Below are 26,539 nucleotides of genomic sequence, written 5' to 3'. Positions count from 1 at the left end.
GGGGCGGGCTGGGCCCGGTTGGCGGCGGCGGCGGTTGGCGGGGGCCGGGCCGCTTCCTGCCGCTGAGGGGCGGCCCGGCGGGGTGGGCTCGGCTCGGCTCGGCGCGGCTGCTGCGGGAGCGCGGCTCGGCTGCGGCGGAGGAGGGATCCCGCGCCCGGCGTGAGTCTCCGCGACACGGGCCATGCTCCTTGCCGGGGGTCGGCTTCCCGGCGCTGCGGGCCCTGCGGCCCGGGGGGCGCCGACGCTGCGGTGTCGGCCCGGCCGCGCTGCCCTGCCCGGATGCCCAGGGCGGCTGGGCCCTCCGCTCCCGGGGCCCGTGGGGAGGTGGCGGCGGCTCGGGGGAGCGTGCCCGGCCCCTCGGCCCGCCACGGTCTCCTCGTGAGGGCCGGCTGCCCGCCGGTGTCCGTGGGCTGCGGGGCAGGGGGCGGGAGGGCAGCGGTGCCCATCGCGGCGGGGCAGCCACCGGCCGGACACCCGGCTTGTGCCCGCGGGAGCGATAGCGCCACGTTCTGCTGGGAAAACCGTGGTGTCACCGGAGGAGAGCGCGAAATCCAGAGCTCCAGCCCAAAACGCTTCTATTTATTTCATTTATTTATTTACTTATTTATTTATTTTTCCCGACGACTTTTCATGCCGGTTTTAAGGGGATTAAATCTGATGCAATCAGGGAGTCTAAGAATAGCCTCGTCCACGTTCCCTGGCGTGTGCGAAGGGCTCAGAACGGCTTTTGCGAGTGTTCTGGCACAGGGGCAGCTGTGGCGGTGCCACTTGGGCACCTGGTGTCCCCCCGGCTCACGCCGCAGGACTCGCGTGTCCCCACAGCCGCTCGACACTGGTGGGAGCAGAAGTGGCAAAGTCTGATCGGGGAGAGGCTGGGAACGCACAGCTTGGATTTAAATTGGTATGTGATGCCCGAACCTGGAGGAACTGGCTTGCTTTATTTGCAGAGAGGTATGAACCCGAGTAATTTGCAGCTATAGGAGGCAGCAAGTCTGAGCTTATTCTTTGTTAACTGGCAAACTGCTCTGTTTGTGTTTCTGTGATAATGTACTTGGAGAATGTTGCATATCAAATAAGGTGCTTGTTCGCATAGTCAGATAAAGCCAAAGGCATTTTTGTAGTTTAATTCAAATTGTGCCAAAAATATCTTCTTATTGTTGAATGCAGGCCTCCAATCTGACAGTCTCAGTCTTCCAAAAATGACTTTATTCTTCCTAAATTTAAGTTTTTCTATTTTAAATGTTACTTCTGTTTGTTTTAAGAGTTACTCAGTCTCATACTGTCACTGCTTTTCTTATAGTTTCACTGGTTTCCCATTTCTCGATGGGAAGAAGTCTGTGAATATCAATAGGGAAACAGAACACGCTTCTGTGCTTGTAATACTTGACAGAACATTAGGCTTACTGCTTTAAATAATGAATCAATTAAATTTATTCCCAATTGAATAGTCATTAGCAATGAAATTGGGATGAGTGATGCCCTTGTAAAATCTGCATTAGAATTAGACGTTAGTGGTTGAATATGGAAGGCCTGTGCAGTTTGAAACTGTTATTCCTCTCAGAAAAGGAATATTTGGAGTGGAAGTGTGAGCATCAGGCAGCCTCATTAATCTGTGCAGATGTAGTACCATTGTTAGCATCCCTCCTACCTCTCGGGCACATAGTTATCTTCAATTTCCAGACACAAGTTTTATCTTATATGAAATTCTGGCTCTGCAGTGTAGCTGCTGAGCAGCGCTGTGCTGTTTATTAGGTGCCAGCCTGCCTTAAATCTCTGGTAAATGTATGAGGGAGAGAGATACCTCCTGGCTCTGAGCAAGGAGTGAGAGCGAGCACCCTGTTACTTGAGATTTTTTTTTTTTTTCCTTTTGTAGAACAATTTCAAGGATTCAGGGAGGCAGACGGTTTACTGACTTTGTGATACGTGTGTTCATTTGCCTAAAGAATCATTATGCAGCTCTGGTGAAACTACTTTTAATGATGATTATATTTTCTTCTGCTTTATTCTCTGCATTCCAGACATTGTTAATCTAGGCTGTGAATTTTATAGATGGGTAAGAGCTCGAAGGCTTATTAGTACTTGGATGTGGTCAGTTCTGTTGTCCTGGAGCTGGACTGATGAGGGGAAAGATGGTTCTCTTCCTCCAGCATATCACCCTTTTATTTCTTTTTTTTTGTTTTGTTTTGATCAGGTCTTGAAGCATAGGGTGAAGGTTTCTCTTCACGGTGCATGGACGGAAAGCCAATGCGCAGGTAAGATATGAAACACAATTGTCCTTATCCAAATGTGATAAATCATGTGAGTTGGTTTCGTAAGTGCTTAAACCATAATTTTTTTTTTTTTTTGAAGGCCTGGCTAACGGAATTAGAATATAAGGCATTTATCTTTAGTCCTTACTTAGATGTATTTATTTTCAATATTTACAAGACCAGAAGTCTTTAAATGAATGTGCTGTTAGGAGGAGTAGACACACAAGTTATCATAATTCTCTATACACCCTCGCTACTTCCCCCGTTTACTATCATATTTAAAATTCAGTATTTAATTACTTAGGTATTCAAATTGTATGACATAAACTGCCTGGAAATAAATTTAAACTTGATTTTTAAGGGCCATTATTTTTCTCTTAACTAAAGGAGTTTAGTCCCTTTGATAGAGTGAGGTCTTGGGTGAAAAGGAGGTTTTTGTTTTCTAATTATGGATGCCAGCTGCCTCAGTTCTAATGAGCTGAAGATGCAGCTGAAGTTTAATTCAGGGGAGTTCTTGCTGTGGTTATGTCAGAAACATTATCTGTTATATAGAGAAAAAATGGTCACAGTAAATCAGCATGATGACAGGTTGGCAAACAGGATTGTCTGCTAGTTCTAGTTGCTTTTCATTATCTGATGGCAATCCCATAGCAAAACCTAACAGCAGATACATTTCTGTATGTGATCCAGGCTGTGTGGAAGCAAAGTTTCTTGAAGTTCTACACCTCTAAATGAAGTAAAGAGAACTCATGCAAATTGCTTGTTCTGTCTGTGCTCTTTAGGTAGTTGAAAGTAGGGAAACTTTATTATGGATAATTCTGTAAACAGTCGCTTAAGAGAAGGCAAGGAATTTTAGCCATAGGTGAACATGTAAAGCATTTCTAGCTACAGCATTTGCAGAAACCATTAGCCTGGGTTCCATGTAAGGAGGTAAGAATTACTCGTTTAAACGCTAGAAGAGTGACACTGTGTTGTTTAATTAAATTAACCCCTCAAGTGCAGCAAAAAGAGACTGTGGTGATGCTTCAGTTAAGCTCATGAGTAAACTTTAGGACATAGTTTGGGCGTCACTGGGGCTATGTATTGTTTGATATTTTTGCTAAGATAAGAAATGTGGTTTAGACAATGAGGAGCTGTATGTGACTTTTAGAGTGAATTCCTTTTTCTCTGAGATGGATCAAGTAGCAGATGAGCTCTCTTCTGTCTTAGTCTTCCGCAATGAAAGACTGTTTAAATCCTAACCAATGTAAAACCACAGCTTTTCAGGTTCTTATGTTGTCCTCCATTTATCAAAATGCTTTTCCAAAATGATGTACAATTGGTGTCTAACTTGGCTTGTGTTCTTGTTTTCTCTCTATTTTTTGTGTACCTAACAGAAAAATTGAGGTTCTAAATTTATTTTTGTTTGCTGTTTTCTACATGTTGCATTGAGGGAAGAGAATTGAAGTGCTGAGGTTTCTATGTCTCTGTGAATTTGTGGCTTTGGATTTGCTATCATGGAAGTTCTGTCTGCTGCTCAGACTGGGTCGTTATAGTGGTCGGCAACAGCACGGGGCTGGAGAATTAGAGGTTTATTGTGGTGCTGATCCTGACACTTCAGGCTTTTTTTGGTTTTTAATTTTATTTGGATAATGGATGCAGAGCAGACCTTTCAGTGTATTTTGTTTTCCCTCCTTCTCTGGCAAGCCAGGGTAGAGCATGGATAACACGTTTGACATATTTACATGGCTTTACTTTTGAGTTAACCTTTCAGCTGATCTCCGCCTGAATGTATTGTACTGCTGCAGTCTAACCTGACAAGCACAGGCAAGAGCTGTCGGTTATTGAATATTCTTGCATGTTTTAAGGGCCTCTGTGTGGATTGTTAAAATTTGTTTGTTATTCTACTGTGTGTCTTAGCAGAAAATGATAAAAGGTTTCTGATTGGATTTCAGGCTCACAGATCTTCCTGTGAAGTCCAGCTAAGCAGATGGTGGAGCACTTGCTTTTATCTTTTTACTCTGGGCTCTGCAGCCATTTAATACCACATGTGAGAGTCCTGTTAGATACTGCGAGAAGAAGGGAGTTAGAATTGGTCAGTACTGTTTTAGTAAACACAGTGAGTTGGTATCAAATGTGAACGGCACTCGGAGGATAGGAAGTACAATTGGAACAGGGAAGGCATTGCAGCTATTCCTGCCAACATGATAGTAGAGAAAATGTGTTGATGTTCAAAGAGGATTTATCTTGCATTAGAAATGAAGTGGTAGTTGGGGCAGGCTGTTATTTCTCACTGTCAGGCAGCAGCAAGAGAACATTGTTTAGCTGAAGGTAGAAGCAAGGCAGAAGGGACCTCTCCAGTGGTCGAGCACGGAGAGCAGAGCGGATCTGATGAGCAGGGTCAGCCAAGAGTCCTGTGCTCGTCAGGCAAGTCTGTGATGATGAGGAAGGGCTGAGGTCAAGCCGGGAAGCCTGTCGGTGTCAGTGGGGCCCGTGCGCAGGTACGTGTGTGCCTTCAACACAGGCCAGGCACGAGGGCTTGAGCAGCTCCCAAGAAAAGCAGGGAGGCTCCCTGGCTTCTTCTCACCCAGCTGTTTCCTGGCAGCCTGGTCCCCGGTTACAGCAGTGCGGTATCAGAGCTGGCTAGGGCACCGGCAGCCAGACCCCGGGTGCTGTGCTTGGGCTCTCACACACCCTCAGAAAGGTAACCGGTGGTTTGCACAGAGCTCTTGCCCAAGACAAACTGCAAAAGGCTTAGGAAGGTTTTGGGAGACCCGTCATGACCTCATCTTCCTGCATGTGGACATCCTCATTCTTTCTGAAACTGAGTTTTCTGGGCTTGGTCAGTGAAAATCAAACTAAACAGTGTAAATAGGGACATATACAGGAGATCCTTGCTGTTCTCATTTTGAGTAATGTAAAATAATACTGCAGTCGGGTTTATTTGCTTGTTTGCATAACTCAGCCTCCTTGAGAATGTATAGCTAAAGCTTGCTGTCAAGGGAAGAAAAGGAGTTGGTGGTATTTTTATATATATATATATATATATATATATATATATATATATATATATATATATATAAATCAGACTTTTAGCTAACTAGTTCCTAGAGTACTGATTGCCGCAATAAAGCATTTCCATTTACTTAGTCAGCAGTGTTGTGGTGGTTGCTTCTGTTGCTGAAGGTATTGCACTTGGCTGAGTCAAGTAAAAGGTGGTTGTTCTAGCAGTACTATAAGAAGTATAGGAAATATTTTCTTTGTGTATGCATTAAATTCAGATGACATGTTGACAGAAATCACTACAGGTTTGGTTTATCTTCATTTGCTACTAAAATCCATTGCTACTGAAATTCTGTAGAGCAGTGTGTGATTTTTGGATTTCAATCAGTATTTTAAGCCTGAGACTTTGGTTTCATAGGCCTTAAGTCAGCCTGTTTCCTGCTGAACTGTGGTAAAGCTTGCATGTAATCTCATGCGAAAACATACATTATCTTCAACAAAAAAAAGTGCAGGCCACTCTGACTTGAAAGTTAAGGAACTTTATGACAGTATCAGAGTATTTTTCTTAGATATATATTATTAGGTTTGGTGTGGTGTGTTTTTTTTTTTTTTTACTTTGAAAGAAGCTTCTATAAGCAGTAAGGATGGATGTGCCATGGATGCCTGTGTTAATGAATAAACTTTTGGGAACTGGCATAGCTGAATAAAATGGAGGCAGAGCAGCCAATTTATTTAGCTGACAGTGTTGCAGGCTGCCAGTGTTCCCATTTGTGCTTTTCAGCAGCGTGCTACAAAAACTGATCCTTCGTCAGCCCTTTCTTAATCCCATTGTATTTGCTGATTTCCCCAGCCCTGCATTTTGATGGAAGCTAAGCCCAGAATATCTGCATAGCTGAGTGTGAATCTTTTATCCTTGCAGACACATTTCTTCTCCAATCCTCAACCCTTCTTAATCACTCTGAGTATTCAGGAGCAGCTCTTGGCTTTGCCTGTGTCGGGGGGAGGCAGCCAGCCTGCCATGGGAGAATCAAGTGCTGCCTTCTGTCTTTCACACCTCTAAGCTACTGACTCATCATTTCATTCTCTATGCATATATATGCATAATGCACACATAATGCGGTTAAATTATTATCCTCGTGGAGACACATGCCATCAGACGGTGTCCTTTTTAATTCACACTTCTGTGCCTGTGTATAGCAGCAACCCACAGTGCTTAACATCAAGCATCTGGTTTGATCCAGTATGGAAATTCCCAAGCCCATTGATCACTAGCTTCTGCCTCACCCAGAGATAAGTTATGGATGAATCAGGAGTGCTAATTTGATTATTACTCTTTTTCCCATCCATTCAATGTTCTTTAATCATTAACCAGCACTTTCTCTCCTGGAAGAAGGGGATTGGATACAATGCAGGTACTCAGATGAACGCTGATGGGAACAATGCAGGAATGCCTCCAGGTCTCACTAACCAGACACCTTCCTTAATTTAAAGAGGTGTTCAGCAGCATCTCATTTGGGCAGAAGAATCCTGTTCTGGCCAGGAAGGACTAGGACTGTTGCTTAAATCTGGCCACTAATCACGTGGCAGAAGCTGGTCCACCCCACTGCTGTGTGTCAGCAGAGTCTTGGGTGGTGGGACTGACACGGTTCCTTGTGGCAGCATAGCCTTAATCTAATCTTTTTGCAGTTAGAACCTGCGCCAGTCCAAAAAGCTCTTTGAGATCTGCTTTAGGGCTGTTTTTAGTGAGGGTTATCTCTGAGGAAAGCCTACAGGCATAACAAAAGGGTTCTGCTTTCTAAAAGGAGATGCTGTGGTGGACACAGACCACCTCTTGTGATCTCTAGTTATGTGAAATGGGCTTTTACTTGAAAAATGCTTGCTGTGTGCTAAGATGCTTTGACTGACAGCCTGGTCAAGACAAACTGCCCCAAATTATTACAGTAGTATGTGTCTTAATAGGGCTCTTATTTTTTCTTTTTTCTCCTAAAGGTTGGTTTGACATTGCTTGAAACCCCTAATGCACAACAAAATCCATTTGGATTGCTTAGCAAGAGCTGGACTCTACAGGGAGGTTTGGTCACCACCTTTCTCCATCTCTTGGCAGAGGGATTGAATTATTTACCCTCTGGCCTTAGCTGCTAAGTAAGCCAATTAGGTAAATCTTTAGCCAAGGTTTCTTGGGGTTTTTGTTGGGGGTACCATTAAACTTAGTTTGCGTATGCTGCTGTGAGGGAGAGTTTAGCTGCATTATTCGTGAGGAACTTTGGAAATGGTTGTCAAACCCCACCAGGTGAATTTGGGTTGGGAGGGACAAGAGCGGGTGGAGGCGAGCAAGAGGTGGTGTAACAGCAGAAGGGTTTGTCAGAGGTGTCGGAGGAGGAGAATGGTCATGGATATAAAAAAGATGGAGTAGGGATTAAAAAAACGAGGCATTTAAGGTGCAGAGGCTGAACTTGAACAAGCAGCAAGACCCAGAGGGGAGACCCAGCTGGATCTGTGTAACTAAGATATGAGGAAGAGGTAATGGTCTGAAACATCGGAATGTGATGATCAAGGAGAGGGCGTGGGGGGAATGGGAAAACAGGCGAAGATGCAAGTGAATAATTTGAACTGCTGCAAAGAGTCTGGTTTCCCTGTGGTTAGAAAGTGCATTTGACATAATAATGAGAGGAAAAGATGTGAGTTATTTTTTTAATTCCTTCAAGCATGCTGCAAAGTACATTGAGCAATGGCAAAGTGAAGAGAGATTTCTTTTTAACTCTTAGTGTGAACAAAGTGAGGTGGTGACAGCTCACAAATGCCAGTGCACCAGTGAAGCTGGTAATGAATAAGATGTATTGGGTCTTCCAGTACCTCTCCAACAGCCGGTGCACTCACTGGATAATTCATAACCATCAGTATTCTGATATTTTGCTCAGTGTGCTTTAATTGGTGTAAGTGATGGCTTTCCTTTGAAGTGGGAATAGGCAGTAGTTTCCTATATTTTCTTTATTTTTATAGTAATTGATGTGTCACTGCTGCTGATGTGTCTTTTTAATAATTGTTCATATGATATGTGGCAGAAATTCAAATATGCTCCAAACACGCAAAATGGCATCTCAGTTATGTGTGCAACGATCTGCTTATTTAGTCTGGTTGCTGAAAATAGAGTTGGATTTAGTTCTTCTTGTTTAGCACAGATTTTGGTCATAATGTGATGGTGAAACCTGGGCTGTAGGCAGACGTCTCTGCAAAGTTAAGTATGAGCTGTGTCATCCTGGTTCATCCCAGCAGAGCTGCAGAAGGGCTCGGGGCAATACTGCATTCCTCCTCTCTCCAGTTAGTATACATGGTGCAAAGCGTGATCTGTCAGCGTTGTTGTGCTGCTCTGCGGAGCGATATTGCACTTAAACCGTGGTAGAGCTGACATCTGCTCAGGGATGTGAGGGACGAAGAAAAGGTACCTGAACTTTTGTAAAGAAAGACATCAAGTAGCTAGAACGTTGCATGTGGAGCTGGGAGGGGAGAATGTTTTTCCTACTCCATGCCAGAAACTTGGTTTATATATTCTTAAGTAGTTCCTCATCTCTAAAGTTACCATCTTGGCTTTATGTTCTTCCTTTTTTGGTAGGCCGATAGTTGTGGATACTTTGATTGTTTTGACTTTTTCCTGATTGTTCTGATAATCCCAATTGCCTTCTGCAGTTCTTAGTCTGTCATTCTTGGGGAAGATTAACCTTCTTTTGAAATGTGTTGGGGAAGGTGGATTGAGTCAGAAGCCTCCATAATTCAAAAATATCTGAAGACATGATGATTGAATGGATATTCCGTGAATGTGAAAGATAGTTGTGGTAGGCTGCGGGCCATTTTAAGTTACTGTGACGGGCTGTGACATTTTAGTATGTTCAGATATCACAGTGATGAGCGACCCTATCAAAAACGTAGGTAGAAGAACAGAGGAGTTTGGTTAAATCACGCAGGTGGGATTCTTTGCAGTGGAAATCCATCTCCAGTTCTGTCAAAGAAAACTCAGGTGACAATGGGCAGGTCAGCTAATCTTCTGCTTTGAGTCACTCTCTATGAAATGGGGATAATACTTCTCTACTGCACAAGGCTATTATGAGGTTCAGTTAAATATGTATGTGTAGTTGGATATTACAGGGCTGTGTCATGGAAAGCATATAAAAATAGGTATAAGCCTGTTGCAAACTGGCATTTGTTTACTCCTAGGTACGCTTTGATTTGAGACAGATTCCTCTCTCATGGGATCACGTGCTTGTTTCCACGTTCCAGCACAGAGCTACGGGCACTGCTGGTTTTCGTGCTCGTTAATCAGTGCGAGCTGTAGAGCTTTGGCTGACAGTTGGTGGTACATTAGTTGACGATGGTCCTGTCTTATGGCTTCCTCCACTGCAGGTGTACCAGCACTCGACCAGGAGAGACCGGAATGGACGTGACCAGCCGTTGCACACTTGGAGATCCCAACAAACTGCCAGAAGGCGTGCCACAGCCTGCTCGCATGCCCTACGTCTCCGACAAGCACCCTCGACAGACTTTAGAAGTCATCAATCTTCTCCGGAAGCACCGGGAGTTATGCGATGTGGTCCTAGTAGTCGGCGCGAAGAAGATCTACGCCCACAGGGTGATTCTGTCAGCCTGCAGCCCTTACTTCCGAGCCATGTTCACCGGGGAGCTGGCAGAGAGCCGGCAGACAGAAGTCGTCATCAGAGACATCGACGAAAGGGCCATGGAGCTGCTGATTGACTTTGCGTACACCTCTCAGATCACCGTGGAAGAGGGGAACGTCCAGACCTTGTTGCCAGCTGCTTGCCTTCTCCAGCTGGCTGAGATCCAGGAGGCCTGCTGCGAGTTCCTTAAGAGACAGTTGGACCCTTCCAATTGCCTGGGCATCCGAGCTTTTGCTGACACTCACTCGTGCCGGGAGCTGCTGAGGATCGCTGACAAGTTCACACAGCACAACTTCCAGGAGGTAAGAAGCTGGTGTGCTGGAGTTGTGGGGTAAAACACGGGAGGGTGTCCTGTGAGAGCCTGGGCAGCTCTCATTTTGTGCTTCTTTCCAAATCCTGCTGTGTGCCCTAATAGCGATGAGTGCCAGACGTTAGTTGGGGAAGAAGGAGGGAAGAGGTACTTGCAGGACTGCGTTGCACTCGTGATTTGTATATGATCCACAGCATTTCTTCTCTTAGAGTCGTGTCACGAGCGCTATGTGGAAGGCAGGGTTGCAGGTGTAGTCGGAGTTTGGTGTTATATCTGACATGGTGTGACATTCCACCGCACTTTCAGAAATTCTACATGGCTGGAGGGGAGACGGGTGTTAAAGTGAGGACAGTACATCAATAGAACCAAAAAAATTGATGTTGAGTTTAGGGACTGGAAAAGTGGGTGTATTGGGGAGCATACAGCTGCCTCACTGGAGTCTTCAACTCCCTTGCTGCAGCAGAACTAGGATTTTGCATCCATTATTCAGCAGAAGTTGTTTGAAAGTAATTCAAAAGTGTAATTTCGTAGCTGACCTTTATAAATTCAAGACTCTTTTCCTTTGTTAATTCTGCCTAGCTGATTATTTAGGGAAAAAATTGTCAGCAACTGGTTCAGGGAAGGATCAGCATAATAATTTAGGATTCTGTGAGCAACAGGAGAAGAGTGGGTCTTTACTTAACTATTACACCCAGATGCAGAAAAGAGCCCAACACTTCAGTGGTGTCTTTCCAGAGCTATGGTTGGAGGGACAAGCATTTGTGCATGTTTTGGAAGCAGCTATGCTAGGAGTGTGCTCAGCATGAAAGCCTGTTCCCCTGATAGAGATTAATCTCTTGTCTTTCCCAAAAACTGCATTTTTCTGTCCCTTGGAATGGGTAGCCTGCTGTGGAGAAATCTCCTCTTTCCACCCGCTTCACAGGTGGGTCCTTTCCAGAGGGAGTAACTCTAGTTACTGAGTCCTGGTGCTAATTTAGTTTCCCTAGAGAGGCGGCAGTATGTAGGTGCTGTGATTGATTGCAGCTTGCCAACTTTTTTTCCCTGCAGGAAGCAGTTTGGAATTGTATTAATTTCAGTCAGGTAGTACTTAAGAAAATTATGAGCAGAAGCGAGCACGATTGAACTTGACTGTTAGACACATTGGAGACAATATTTGGTATCTAACTGTAGATATGTGACATCAGTTTACTCTAAAAGTTGCAATTAAATACATCTTTTCTAAACATAAAGACTATAAAATAGAATTTGCTGTTTAAGATTAGAGTTTGTTGTGTTTGCGCCTGTAGGTTTTTTTTAGGTTTCTTTTTTAAAATTTTATTTATTTATTTATTTAAATTTGGCGATTTCCTAAAGCCCCTGCATTTTAGCTGGCCATTTCATGTGCTCCATGCCTGTTCTGCATTTCTTCTGCTTTTTTTGGAGGGGGAACAGGATGATAACCAGATGGTTGTTTATTTTCAATGCTTGGTCATTTTAATGGTTAAATCTGTGCTCTCCTCGTTATTACATAAGTAGGACATGCTTACAAGCCTCTAAATAACTTTTAAACAGCATAACAATTTAAAGTTGTTTTCACATTAATACATGCAGCTGGCTGTTAAGAGCTGCCTTCTGTGAAGTTCTTTTGCAGTCCCTCGAAGACAACTTTCTGTCTTCCTTATCCCTGTTAGAGCACACAAAGGCAAAAGTTTCGGACTTGAGAAAACACTCTCTTCCTCAAAGATGCTGCAAATTATAGTTGGTTTAACTGAATCATGACCTCTGGAAAACAGTTGCTTAGATGAGAGCACTATTTCTTTGGCCTGGACAGGTTTTGGTGTCCCTTTCGGTTCCGTGGGAGTTTTGCAGCTCTTCATCCTTAATGACCATTCATTTTTCTTCCACTGTTTCCCTGCAAACAATTTTAATGGTGCTGCTTGTTGGGTTTGTATTCTATTCTGCTGTTATTTTCCATCTGGAGAGTGGATTGGTAATCCCTGATGGAAGCCAGTGACTTGGCTACTTCATCATCCTCCACGGTGGAGGCTGAGAACTGATAAAAAATGTGCCTTTCTTGGCAGAGACCGTATGGTCATTGTTCCTCCAAGCTGGCAAAAAGAAACGTGAGGTGGGAATTTCCCAAATGGCAATGTGAAATATTAAGCACCAGGCATCGAGCCAACCCATGCAGTTACTTTGAATGCAGTCTGAATTGCTTCGTGTCCTCTGCTGTGCTAACCTCTAGTTCTATTAATTTTTATGCGTATTGCTGCATTACATCATTAACTTCTTGGTAAAATGTTTTTCAAAGTTTCTGTTCCCCTCAATTCAATTTGTTGCCTAAAACCCCCTGTGAATCTTGTGCGTGTAATGTGAAATGTTTCTATTAACAACTCTGCTGTACAGGAACAGCCTCCATATTTTTTTGTTTGGTCTCCGACATCTGTGCGAAGGGAAAAGAAATATACTTAAGGTTGAACAACTTGTACTTTCTATCAACAGACAGAAATTGCACTCCATATTGTATGCTATGACATTTATTCTATCTATTTGTAAAAGCAGTAATGCACATGAAAACTGCAGAGGAAATGGAGCCCATCCAATTCTTGTTGAGTAAACAAGTCAGTCAAATAGACCATTAATATTAGTCAGATAATTATTAGTGTCCGGATAATTAAGCCAAAATAAGCCAAAGCATTTCAGATAATTATTTGTTTTACTATGTAAACTAAGAAGTTGCATAGTAGTAATAACCTGGTTTGCCAGAGTGCTTCCAGTACTTTGAGTTTTATGAGGCCATTGATGCAACTGGGTTTTCTGCGGGTGGATGGGGGAGTCTGGGTGACCATCCTCAACTCCTCAATTTCCAGCGCCTCTGTTTTCAGAGTCTGAGGCTGCACTTAAAACCATGAGGGTAAAGTTTAGACATAAGCTAGACCTTGTATAAGGGAGGGAGACTGTGGAATAATGCTGGTAACGATCTTTAATGGCCAACCCAGTTCTTTTTCTAAGGCTTGAAGAGATGTGTGGGCAACCTAGACCAAAGTCTGGTAACCAATCTCACCGTCTCTCATGTACCTTTTAACTATATTTGCTGTTCTCACTACTTTGCAATTTCTGTATATCCATTCAGTGCTCCTAATTAGTTTCTTTAGGTAAAAGGACTGCACAGCCAACTGCTGTTGAGATGATTGTGTCAAAGAATGCATTTTTCGTTTGTTTATGCTGCAAATCATAAAATAAGTCCTGGAATTCTAATGTGATTGCAGATGATAAGGACAAGGCCATATTCAGTTATTTTCTGTCACTGAACCTCTTGGAGATGACTGGCTGCAGACTGGGAATGCTCGTAGGGAAGCTGAGCTGACAATTATCAATCAAACCATTTTTGCAGTTGTATTTACTTCGATTCTTGCGTCTTTCCCGTCCGCCCGGTATCGCTGCAGAAGACGTGGTTGTGTGTGAGGTCTGGAACCTCTCCGGGCAGTCGCAGACCGACACATGTGGTGTGAACCGTCCTTCAGCGGCAGCTAAAGCCTCCTGAGAAATTCAGTCCCTGTCGTGGGGAACCAAAGGAATTAACGTGTTCGCACATTGTCAGTGGCTTGAATTTAACGAGACATCAGTCCTTGGTGTCTTGGGAGGCTCTGATTCCCTCTTAAGTGCATCTGGACCTGTGCACACTCCATGTATATATATTTAGGGTGAACAAAAGAGGCAGGATCGAATGAGTGCGTCTCCCTCTGTTGAAATATTGTCTGTTCTGCCACAAATCGGCGTTAAGGAAGACTTCCCATGTCCTCTACAAGGCCTCTGGTAGCTTGTTTCTGAGACTCTTATTTTTGTGCTCTGTTTTGGATTTCTTGAGATTAGAGCCTCTCTCTTCAAGATTCAGCTTTTCAGTCATGTATTTATCACCTGTGCAACATTTTTATTTCTGCTTTATATATTAGACGTGGCAGACAAGGAGACTGATTTTTAAAGAAGGGCTTTGTTTTTCCTCGATTTTGAAACCTGATCAGTGTGTTCTGTGGTTTAACCCTTTAAAAGTGTCCCACAAAACAACTTTGTGTGGAACACCCTTTCACTTGCATCCCCATGTAAAAGTGTCTTTGTTGTGTTGCTAGGGACGGCATTCTGCTCTGTGCAGCAAACGCTTCACGTGTGTTGATGTCAAAACCGCTGGGTATCGGGCACTTTCCTGGATCAGTCCTTTAGACTCTGAATTCAAATGGGCTGTGTCTCCTGAAGTGCTGGAGTGGCGAATGGCTCTGGTGCTTTGGCCACTCTCCGTATTTCCTTTATTTTTTTTTTTTTTCCCTTTTCATTTAACCAGGTAATGGAGAGCGAGGAGTTCATGCTGCTTCCTGCCAACCAGCTCATAGACATCATATCCAGTGATGAGTTAAACGTTCGCAGTGAAGAGCAGGTGTTCAACGCGGTGATGGCCTGGGTGAAATACAGCATTCAGGAAAGAAGACCCCAGCTGCCACAGGTAATCTTGAGCTCAGGAACATTCAAAAGCGCTTTATCCAGGAGAAAAGTAAGGAGGGCTGATACGGTGGTGGCCACAACAGCGTCACTGTCCTGAACGCGTGCAAAGCCACAGTAATTCTCTCTGACTTCTACCTTGGTTACGTGGCTTGCACTTTCCTTTCGTCTCGGCTCGAAGGTGCAGTCGCTAGAGCCTTCAATAGGGGCTTTGTTAAATTGCTTCCAGGTAGGACTTGCCAAACTAGATCACTCAGGTAGTCTGTCCAGACAAACCTGCCTGCATTGCTTTGAGTGTTGTATTAAAAAAAAAAAAAGAAATGGATAAGAAAAAGCTTGTCTTCATTTGCAGTGTATCGTTAGGCTCTGCTGTTTGATTTATGCCTCAGCCCTCATGATCTTATACTGGAGCTTGTCAGAATGGTTTTGCTGAAATACGATGCTTCATCTAAGGCAAGCCATTTTGCAGAGAAGTACCCATTCTGACAAAGCTGTCAGCTGGAAAGCCTCTGAAGTCTCAGGCTTTCTGATCAAAAGAGGTGAGAGTCTGCCTGCCTCAGTGTTTCTGCTTTGGAAATAGACGTTAAATGCAGCTTTATTTAGTGGAAAGCTTTTGAAAATTGTTTTAAATAAACAAACTAAACCAGAAAAACCTGCTGTTCTCAAGGTAGCTCTTAGAGCTCTTGTAACTGTTTCCCTTTTTGCACCTCTCCGTCTATACCTCTAAATTCTGAACCATTGTGAAAGGCATGTTATTTGTTATTGTTCATTTACTGCACAATACCACTCATATTTAAGAGAACTAAATGGCTGATAAAACTTCAAACTAAACTAGTGTTTCAGGCAGATATATTGACATCTGTAATTTTCTAATGGTTTTCAACTGTGACCTTGTTATCGGCTGTTAATAGATCCAGTGGATTGTCCCCTTTCGAAGACTGATTTTCTGCTGGGTATCTAAATTGGTATAGTGAAAAGGCAAAGGTGCTGTAAGATGAGCGGCATTTAACTAAAATGCCAGGGTTTGGATGTGTAAATGACCATGCATGTTTGCCAGAGGAATTATTAACTCTTTATCAAAATTTGTTAGCCACTGTTTTTCCACTTGGCTTCTTGCATCTCTGGGTATTTGTGGTTTACCATCTATGTTCTGTTTTGTGTTTTAGGTCCTGCAGCATGTCCGTCTACCGCTGCTGAGTCCCAAGTTTCTTGTGGGTACAGTGGGTTCTGACCCACTTATTAAGAGCGATGAGGAATGCCGGTAAATCTCCTCACTGATTTACAGGATTGCATTTCGTTGTGTTTGCATCTGTTCTCTCAAACGGTGCTGGTTTGTCAGTGATAAATGGGTGATATCTCACGATTTCCTCTTTTGCAACTGGGAGGAGAAGAGACGCAAGAGAGTGTTTTCTATTTGCATAATAGTCAGTAGTGTGCCCTAGAAGTGTTTTGTTCTTTCTGTTTTTCAGTGAAATAGCAAACTTTGAGCATGCAGTTTGACTGTTGGTAAAATACCCTTCAGTGTATTTTCCATTTCAACTTTTTGTTTCTCTAGTCATGACCTTTCACTACAACTTACCACTTCCGTGGTATTCATGATCTCATTAGGACTTAAAGTAGTTCTTTTATGTAAAAGTCTGCACTTTGATAACTGAATTGGACTCTGGGATTAGATTCTGCTATTTCCCACAATGCTAGTGCAGGGAAACTGTAATTTCCTCGTCTTATGCTACGAGTCTCGCTTTTCTGGTTCTCTGGTGTTCTGTATCATCTATAAAGCACGCAATTTTTCTTGTGCTTAATGTAAAATGTTCAGGGGATAGGCTAAACTGTTCTATTCCTGAATAAGCATTCATATTGGGGAAATTCCACATTCTAGAGGGAAGGAGGACTTTTTTTTTTCTTTTTTGTTTTATTCAAGGGTTTGGAATATTAGGATTAGTCCAGGTGGCAAGTCATGAATGGATGGACAGTGTGAGCTGGCCAGAGCTGATGGAGAAAATATTCATCACAAGGGTACTATCTCCATCTATTGGTCGTGTGTGTGTGTGTTATGTATTTGTGTGCTTTTCAACTCCTGTTTAGTTCCTAGGCAAAACAACTGGTTGTTAAGTTTTAGCTTGAGGCAGGCTGGGTTTGTCTTTTCTGCACTGTAAGCCTGACAAATCTCTTGTCATAGTTTTTGGGTTTGTTTTTGGTTTTTTTTTAATCAGTCATTATAGCAAGCAATATCTGTTGTTAACTCTGGCCAAATATTGATACTGGTCTACTGCTGTCACTGTGTACATGGCTTGTAAACAACTGATGAATATTTAGGTGACAGTGCACGTTTTAACTAGAGCTATTCATGCACTTAAGTGATTCGTGAATACCTGAAGTGCATGACTAGTGCTGGCTGCTCTTGCCATCAGTTTTGATTCACACCTTCTGAGACTGGTGGTGAACTTTGGGGATTAATATTTTCCTGTCTTGCACAGGGATCTAGTGGATGAAGCTAAAAACTACCTGCTGTTGCCCCAAGAGCGGCCACTGATGCAAGGACCAAGGACTAGACCACGCAAACCCATCCGCTGTGGAGAAGTGCTCTTTGCAGGTATGTATAGCTCCTGCTGGCTGAGGTCAGGAGACTCAAGCTGGGTTTTTAGTGTTCCTGTAACACCAGTCTTCACAGCATATTCCTGAAGTGACCTGTGCATTAATATTTATAGATTTAACTTACGTTTTCTTACTTGTGTGATTACTTTGCTGCTCTGAATGCCACAGTACTTCCAAACTTAGGTTAATCCTCTTGAAAATCACATTCTCTCTTCTAATTATAATCCTTAGAATAAGTAACTCAGAGATGGGGCTATGGGGTTAAGGCTGACAAATTCCAGAGGGATTATTTGTACCAGGCACACAAAGAATATGTGAGGCCAGTGCGTTCTTGTGATGCTGTTTCTTGTGTTTGGTTCCTACAGTGGGAGGCTGGTGTAGTGGGGATGCAATTTCCAGCGTCGAGCGCTACGACCCTCAAACCAACGAGTGGCGGATGGTGGCTTCCATGAGCAAAAGACGCTGTGGTGTTGGAGTCAGTGTTCTGGATGATCTCCTCTATGCTGTGGGAGGCCATGATGGTTCCTCTTACCTTAACAGTGTAGAAAGGTAGGTCTGCGTAAGGCCAACATGCAAAATGTTAACTCTGAATTTTTAAGCCTGGGTGCAGCCTCTTAAAAATGAGTTCATTTTCCCACCTGTGTTCTTGTTCTGCTGAAAACCTGAAATTTATCTTACATGTTATCTACATTTCCTCCTCCCTTGCATACCCCTTCAAAATTGTGTTGGTTTACTGCTGAACTAGGACTTCATGCATAACAGCTTGTGTCGTGTTATGCCCAGCTTAATGAGACAAGACATAACCTTTGGTATAAGGAAGACGTATATTAGAAATGGGTCTGGGTATAATTGAGGGGAGGAGTGATGATCCTGGTTAACCTTCTTTGTAGTTGCTGATTTATTTCTTTAGCATTGTTGAGGAGGGTGAGGTTACATTGAGCATTTCTTAGATGTTGAGGGAAAGGTCCTGGAATTTTATTGTGGAGGGGTAACTAGAGAATTAGGGAACCTTGGCACTAAGACAGAAGAAGGAAAATAGGTCAATTTTAGACCTGTGAAAAACTGAAGTCAAGTAAGCTTTACCAAGTTTGCTGTTTCTGGGAGGTGGCAATCCCCAGGCCTAAAAGCCACATGACTTGAGCACTCCTAGTATTCTACATCTCAGCCCTGTAAAAAAATCCAATGAACTATGCAAATATCTCCTTCCTTTTCGAGCCTCTTTCCCACATATCTCCTTGCATACTCCCAGCTTCCCAAATCACGACCTTAGCCTTACATCTCCCATGTCCTGCACTTTTCTCCTATGCACTATATTTCCCTGTTTCTGGTTTCCCAAGTCCATCTGGTTCCTTCATCTCTTACCTGGAAGTGCAGGTCCCCACGCTGTCTGAGTTCTTGTGTGACTTGCAGAGAACATCCAGCAGAGTAACTCTGGCTGCTGCTCTTTGCGTAGGTGCAAGTCACCACATGTCAGCCAGCCCCTGGTAACCTGCTCTCTTATGAACCCAAACCTTTGATCTTCAGTTTGAATCATCTCAAGCTGCAGTTTAAACATCCCTGGAATAACATGTGTTGGATGCATTATATCACTTCAGGGGTTTTATGCAACTTACAGGTAGCTGTGTTGCAGTTTAAGCTCAAGATCAGCGAGTTTTGCTGCTTGGGAGTTTCTCCCAAGCATGAGAGAATCTGAAGCCTACCTAGACAAGCAATTTGTGGTGTTTGGTGTGTTTTTCTAGGTATGATCCAAAGACCAATCAGTGGAGCAGTGATGTGGCCCCCACAAGCACCTGCAGGACCAGTGTTGGAGTAGCAGTTCTTGGGGGCTACCTCTATGCTGTGGGTGGCCAGGATGGTGTCTCTTGTCTCAACATTGTGGAAAGGTACTTTTTTATTAAAAAAAAAAAAAAAAAGTGGGGCACAGGAAGAAGAGGGTCTCTTAGAAGGTGCAGTCGATGCAGGTGAGCTGGAGAGGAGGTAAGTACTGCACAATTTATGGGGATTTTTATTTGGAGAGAAGGTCAGTCTTCCTGCCCCTTTGCGAAAATGTCAACACTTCACTAAACTTTGGTGTTTGTTCTTTTGCCAGATATGATCCCAAAGAAAACAAGTGGACTCGCGTGGCTTCCATGAGCACCAGGCGCCTGGGAGTTGCAGTGGCTGTGCTAGGGGGCTTCCTTTATGCGGTGGGAGGCTCTGATGGGACTTCTCCTCTCAATACTGGTATGTCCTTTGCTGCCACTCATTGTAGTCAGCACTCGTCATTGTCCTGTTTGTCCTTAGTGTCCCTAGATGGCTGTTGAACAAATTAGTCATCAGTTTGCTGTGGGGTTTTTTTTCTGCTTTGAATGTGGTTTTTACCATACTTGAATTCCAGCATCTGGAATATTGTGTCCAGTTGCGGGCCCCTCAGTTCCAGAAGGACAGGGAACTGCTGGAGCGAGTCCAGCACAGCCACGAAGATGCTGAAGGGAGTGGAGCGTCTCCCGTGTGAGGAAAGGCTGAGGAGCTGGGGCTCTTGAGCCTGGAGAAGAGGAGACTGACGGGTGACCTCATTCATGTTTATAAATATAGAAAGGGTGAGTGTCACGAGGATGGAGCCAGGCTCTTCTCAGTGACAACCAATGGTAAGACAAGGGGTAATAGGTTCAAGCTGGAACACAGGAGGTTCCACTTAAATATGAGAAGAAACTTCTTCCCAGTGGGGGTGACAGAGCCTGGCCCAGGCTGCCCAGGGAGGTTGTGGAGTCTCCTTCTCTGCAGACATCCCAACCCGCCTGGACACCTTCCTGTGTAACCTCATCTGGGTGTTCCTGCTCCAGTGGGTGGATTGCGCTGGATGAGCTTTCGAGGTCCCTTCCAGTCCCTGACATTCTGTGATTCTGTGACACAGTAATTTACTCTCTAGGCTTGTGAGCCCCTATTACCTGGTTGCATGTAGTTTGTTTCTTTCTTGATGCTGCATTTGGCAGCGCGTCATGAATAAAATACTTTGGTCATTTGCATAACAGTTGCTAGTGCATCTTTTTCCTGCAGTAGCCCTTTTCTGCTGTAGGAAGAAAAGTGCCAAAGGTAAAACTACTGCAAGACGGTAATGCAGGTTGGTTTGTCGCATTGCCAGCTCACTCTTGAGTGAAGATGCTGAATGTGATTGACTTTGTAGGACTTGAGAGAGAACAGCAAGCCTTCCATAGAAGAAAAGCATTAGTGTGAGAGAAAAACTGGTTCATCATATTTTTGGTGTATGGAAACTGCAGCGTCTTTACAGATTGAGCAGTACTTTGGATGCAGGTTCAAAAGTGCTAAGCCCCACTGCCCACCAACCCTGTTGCCTAAAGATGTGTTGTTTCTGCTGCAGTGGAACGCTACAACCCCCAGGAGAACCGCTGGCACACGATTGCACCCATGGGGACGAGGAGGAAGCACCTGGGCTGCGCGGTGTACCAAGACATGATATATGCTGTGGGAGGCAGAGATGATACGACAGAGCTCAGTAGCGCTGAGAGATACAATCCTCGAACCAACCAGTGGTCTCCTGTCGTGGCCATGACATCCCGCCGGAGCGGAGTGAGTTTGGCTTGATCTGCTTGTGTATCCTACACGTAATCACGTGGTGAGAGCACAGGGTGGAGTGTCATCTTGTGGGATTTTTCTCTTGCTGTCTCTGTACCTTCACCTCTCTTCAGTGAGGGGAAAGGTCTGCAAAAAGGCAAAGCTCTTCAGCAAGACTAGAGAATGAAGTGATGGTTGTGTCATGCCCTAGACAGTTATTTAACGTGTCTGAGGATGGGGAAATGGGAGTCATTTGAGGGTCTTTTTTAATAGTTTTAGTCCTTTATATGGAGTCAACTGCTTAGGCCTGAAACGGAGGAGTTCTTCAGCCTTTTACTTGCTGAAGTAGCCATACTTGCTGTGACATACTGGTAGAGAACACTATCAAAATTAGTACCCAAGTCTCATCCTGCCGTCCACTTTGGATGAATTAGGATGTGAACATACCTATTTGCCCAGAAGAAAGAGCTGGGAAACTGGGCAAGTATGTGTTTAGATACAAACTTCAGCCAGTTCTTCCAATTGCCTTGAGAAATCTGTGTGGGAACAGGGTTTCTAGGCTTTCACTTAGTATGTCGCCAGTGACAGCATGTTCTCATCAACTGCTCCCTGTAGACATGTGAACAAAAGATTAACATAGTGTTTTAAGTAGTCATGGTGTTTGGACAGATGAAATGTTATGAATATTTATCATTGGATACTGGATTATATCGTAAAGAGTGGATTAATTCTGTCTGTGTTAGTATTTCGATGTCTGGTGAGGCAAGCATGAATCATTTTGAGCAACCACTGGTTTTGGAGGCAGAGAATACATATTTTTTTTTTCTGGCCTCAAAGCATATCGTACACTGTCCAACACTCCATTTAGTTACTGATTAGACATTGACTTTTTATGAGCTGCTTCTATGTTTGCTTTCTGTAGAAACTGCTAAACAGATGCATCTGTATCTGCAGCCATCCTGAGTTCTTTCTACCTTCCTCAAAGCCAAAACAAGGACTATTTTACATTATGATCTTGTCATTTTTTTTTTTCTGTTATGCCACGAGATTTTTTTTTTCCACCGGAAGTGATCTTCCTAAACCACAGAACTGTTTGAGATTTCAATGCGGTTTTTTGTTTTGTGGGGTTGGTTGTTTTTTTTTTTTTTTTTTTTTGGTGCCTCAGCAGAAAGATAAAATAGAAAGACTGGAGGCCAGGGTGTTTACAGATGATCCAAGCAGACTAAGGGCTTACATATGGTTCTAGTTTAAGCAAGTGTTCCAGGCTGTAGGCTGGTTGATATTCTGATGTGTGCATGTCATACTTCGTCAAGAACTTCAGTTCAGAACACAGTAAATTTTGGCTGACAAAGGCTTAGGTTTTCAGGTATCTATTATCATGCAAGTGGTTCTAGTTCTTGTAGATCGTATTAAGGGGAACCTTCTGCTTTTTATTTGACAGTCTATATTTTGATGTCTTGTTATTTTTAGGCTATTTGTTTGTCCTTTTTCCTCAAAAAAAGACCTGTACTACAGATTGCCTTTCACCAAACGTGGTTATTAAATCCTTTTGTTAATATTTTGATTTTTAACCCTGCTTTTCAGGACATCCCAGCTAAATAGCTACTATGTGTGATGGTTGCTTTGCAGGTTGGCCTCGCAGTGGTAAATGGGCAGCTGATGGCAGTGGGCGGTTTTGATGGCACAACGTACTTGAAGACCATCGAGGTGTTCGATCCAGATGCTAACACATGGAGGTAACTGTTAAGTTTGTGAAACAATCAAATAGTGATGTGCAGCTGTAGCTGCTGCCACCCAGCTGGAGCTGTCCCAGCCCAAATTAGAAATGTGACATAGACCGTAGCCAAGAAGTTGGGTGCGGTAGCCAGCGCAGTGTTCACATCGTGGCTTGTTGGCTCACGTGAAAGTGTAAGAAAGAGAATGACATTTTCAAAAATGTCTCAATATGCCACTTAGCTACAGCATCCCCATGACTGTGGCAGTTGAGAAACATTTTCTTGCAGATTTCTGCTTAAATTCCAGCCTGACTCCATTTTAAGTAAAATGGGAGCAAGTTTTGCATAGTTTTTACCATCCGAGTATACCAACAGATCCGAGCAACACTTAATGAATGAAGTCCCATTGCATCTTTTACAGGTAGGAAAATGGTATATAGGTAGGTTATTGAGACCCAGAGAAAATAAACGATTTAGCAGGCTTGTTGGGTAGCAAGCAAAAGGCCATACCAAAACCTAGTTTGATTTTTAGGTGCCACTTTTGAACGTAGCAAAAATGGACCACATTCAGAGAGAGAGAACCATTCTGTTTATTTTGGGCTGAGTCTCTTCTGCTTCCCAATAAAACTAAGCCTGCCCTTAGAAGGAGCTCACAGTCATGATGCAGATCATTTGGAAGAGCTGAAACGGAACACTTCGGGCATACGATGTTCTTCCCCTTTAAAACAGCAAGACAGCAATTAGAAGAATTTTATCTGATTTACAAGCTGAGAGAAATAATAGGAAATTGCAAATCAAAAAATGCACCCTGAGCAGAAAGGCTATTTTTTCCAATTTCTTTTCTAGTCATAACTACACTTCAAAGCAATTGCCTGTGTATTTATTCCCAAATCTTACTAGTATAAAATGTCAGGCTCCTGTCTGTATTCTTCCTGCTTTAATAGTCTTTCAGGGGTGGGGAATAGAAATGAATTGATCTCCTTATTTCTTCCAGCCTAGTAATACTAGTAGATTAACCCTTTCCTGCTGAGATAAGCCATCATAAGAAGCAGTGGAGGAACTTCCCCTTGTTTGAGCTATAGCGAATGCCTTTTGAACTGCTGAGAAAACCAGCTGAGTAGAGAGTAATACATGTTTTGTATTCCATAGCTGAATGGTTCTGGCTACTTCCAGTGGCAGTAACAATAACAAGATGTCTAGAATTAGGAGTTACTGCCTGGGCGAGCATTCACAGAAGTTGAGGTTGTTCAAGGTAATACCTTGTAGGTGTTTTTTTTTTTCTCCCACTGAATTCAACATAGCTGACCAACATTTGTGGTCGTCTTTCTCTTGTTTGCTGTACCTCTAGCTCTATGAAGGATGTTTTTATTTGTGTAGCCTGAGAAATGCTCCTGACACAATTTGGGTTTAACAAATTGTGTTGGTAGGAGCTGTTTGAAGAACTTCTCCTGTTTTTTGCCAGCAGACTTCAGTGGCACAGAGGGGAATATGCAGCTGAAGTGAGTAGGATGCTGGAGTCCATAGGATCAGGTTTCCATACGAAATGCAGGCACTGGTAAAGTAACATATTTTGGAGAAGCAGATGGTGCTTGGGATGTGTTACATCTTGGTTGGATCATCCAAATTCGGAGTACTAGAAATATGAAAGAAATTAGTTGATTTTTAAGTAGCAAACCTGGTCTTACTCTTGTGTTACCCAAAATGTAGCCCAAGGTCATCTACAGCCCACAAAGTTCTTCTGTATCTCGCACGTTACCAGACAGGGAGAGAGCAAGTGATTAGCCAAGTAACAGAAAACTCTTGTGTGGATATAGTAACAATTATGCTACAGTAATAAATGGGTCATTAAAACTTTTTAAAAGCCCTTTTTCCCCTAGAAGTTGGTATTGTGTTTACATATGAAGATCATTTGCACCTTTACAAGAAGCAGTTTCTGTTTTGGGAGAGAAATGCATGAGCAAGTACAGCTGTTTACCTTGGAAGTATGTAAAACAACTGCTACCCAACTAACTTGTCACGGTCCGCTCTACCCAGAGGTTAACAAGGGGGTAACTGTGCTTACAAGGGCTGGTTCTGTCTTCCTTCTAGTAGCTGAGCGAAGGAGCTGGATCAGCGTGACCACTGAAACCTTGTATTTGCAGGTTGTACGGTGGGATGAACTATCGGCGGCTGGGAGGAGGAGTGGGTGTTATCAAAATGACACACTGTGAATCTCATATATGGTAAGCATCAAGAGGGAGGGACACCCCCTGGTTCTCATTCCTAGAAAAACTGAAGAGACTTGTTGACACTGGACCTCTTTGCAGCTGCGGTATGAATGGTCTAGATCCAATGTAACTCTTTGCCGGTGACTCTTTCTATGGAATTATAAAAAATGACTTCTGTGAGAGTGCACCCAGTGGGAGACCACGTTGTCAGACTCCAGGGAACCACTGGACAAAAGTAGAAGTGTGGCTTATGTCCATATTTTTTCTAAATAGTTGACATTTTTTGAATAAACCAAACTGTAAAAATTACTGCAGCGTAAACAATGCTGACGTAGAGACCACGTTCTATACTGGAAGTCTGGCACAGAGGAGGGTTTCCTGCTTTCCCTCCAGCTGTGTGAGCAGTGGATGTGGTGAAAGAGGAAAGAGATACAGAAAACATTGCTTTTGCCTTATTTACAGAGAGCTTCTAAAAAGTACTTGACCTGCAAGGTGCCACCTTTGCACAGGAGCTTTTCTGTGCACAGAGTATATTTATTTTTTCATTTAATTTGTATCATGTATTTTCTTTGTGTCGCTCACAGCGATAATTCCAGCTTTTTATATACATATGTATGGGCGCGTATACATATGTATTTTATATATATGTATATGTGCATGTGTGATACGATTTTTGACAAGTTGGTGGGTAGGGCAGGGCTATGTCCTGCCAGCTATTGTGGTTCCAACCCTTGTGGTATGTTTTAGGGTCTCTTAGAGTACAGGATGGGTGCCCTGAATATCTTTTCAGTCTTGCTGGAGGCAAGAAGTAGAACTGGAACTCTCATCTATCGACTGAATCAGTGAAGTGCCCCAAAAAGGGGGAGAGTGAACAGGATTTCAAATGATTCAAGTGTATGGTACAAAAGTTCAGCTTCCGTCTCTCCTTTCCCCGTACATCAACCTAGAAATAACTAGTTGTTGCTTACTTCAAAAAACCTTTTTTTCGTGTTGCCTGCTAGATATCAGTTCTTGTCTGAAGAGGGGACACAGGTATCTGCTGTTAATTCTGACTAGCCTAGATCAAAGCTCCTCAGGTTCTTGCTCAAACGGCAGACCCGCAGTCAGCCCCTGCTCAACAAAGCTTCAACCAGCATTGCCTCAGCTGCCCTCTTGTCTGTCTTTAGAGTTCCTCTTGTGATGAGATGGCACCTTCCCTTTTAGTGATCTTTTTATGCACTTTGCCTCTGTATGTTTAGAGGAGGGAAAGGTATGAGGCCGATTCAAGAGTTCAGAGGGGAGGGACTGTTTGGCACTGTGATCAACTGTCATGTTTCAGTAACTGTGGAGGCACCCAGGGGTGGGGGGGGAGAGGAAGGAAGAACTCTAGACTCAAAGGTTCTGATATGTTTTTACTGTAATTTCTATCTAGAATGACCTTTTGCACCTGATACAACTTTGGACCTTACTAAATCTGATTTTAAAAGAGTAAGCAGACTGCAAATTCTTGAGATGAAAAAGGCAGTGCTGACATCTTAATTTCATTGACTTCACACTTTGATTCATGTAACTCAGCATTTTAATGTGCTTGGATATAGTAACAATTACACTACAGTAATAAATGGGTCATTAAAACTTTTCTAAAAGCCCCTTTTCCCCTAAAGGTCGGTATTCTTGTGTTTACATATGAAGATCATTTGCACCTTTACAAGGAAAACAAGTATTCTGTAAACAAATGTTTACATGTATCATTTATGCTTTTTTCTAGCATGAGTAACTTGTATAAATAGTGCTATCTTAATAAATTTCTTTT

The 26,539-nt window shown here is 43.2% G+C and overlaps 1 protein-coding gene across 3 annotated transcripts; it reads left to right on the top strand.

Annotated features, from left to right (window-relative positions):
• The first annotated feature begins 73 nt into the window (after nt 1-73).
• KLHL20 (kelch like family member 20) lies at nt 74-26,539 on the top strand. 3 transcript variants are annotated; one of them, XM_065649092.1, is made up of 13 exons: nt 74-159; nt 2,192-2,252; nt 9,627-10,200; nt 14,524-14,682; nt 15,845-15,939; nt 17,156-17,271; nt 17,639-17,822; nt 19,013-19,156; nt 19,363-19,496; nt 20,632-20,840; nt 22,455-22,561; nt 24,682-24,762; nt 24,847-26,539. In XM_065649092.1, the coding sequence occupies exons 2-13, from the start codon at nt 2,230-2,232 to the stop codon at nt 24,875-24,877; spliced, it is 1,857 nt and encodes a 618-aa protein (XP_065505164.1). In that variant the 5' UTR covers nt 74-159; nt 2,192-2,229; the 3' UTR covers nt 24,878-26,539. The 3 variants fall into 3 exon arrangements, with proteins under 3 accessions (XP_065505164.1, XP_065505166.1, XP_065505165.1); XM_065649093.1 differs by lacking the exon at nt 74-159 and adding an exon at nt 860-901; XM_065649094.1 differs by having other exon boundaries at nt 24,682-26,539.

The sequence above is a fragment of the Caloenas nicobarica genome, chromosome 20 (genome assembly GCF_036013445.1).
Source record: "Caloenas nicobarica isolate bCalNic1 chromosome 20, bCalNic1.hap1, whole genome shotgun sequence".
Lineage (NCBI taxonomy): Eukaryota > Metazoa > Chordata > Aves > Columbiformes > Columbidae > Caloenas > Caloenas nicobarica.
This window is presented reverse-complemented; position numbering and strand designations above follow the sequence as displayed.

Coding starts and splice junctions, on each gene's coding strand:
- KLHL20 (XM_065649092.1), top strand. CDS start 2,230: ATGGACGGAAAGCCAATGCGCAG. Junction 2,253..9,626: donor GACGGAAAGCCAATGCGCAG/GTAAGATATGAA, acceptor CCTCCACTGCAG/GTGTACCAGCACTCGACCAG. Junction 14,683..15,844: donor GAAGACCCCAGCTGCCACAG/GTAATCTTGAGC, acceptor TTTGTGTTTTAG/GTCCTGCAGCATGTCCGTCT.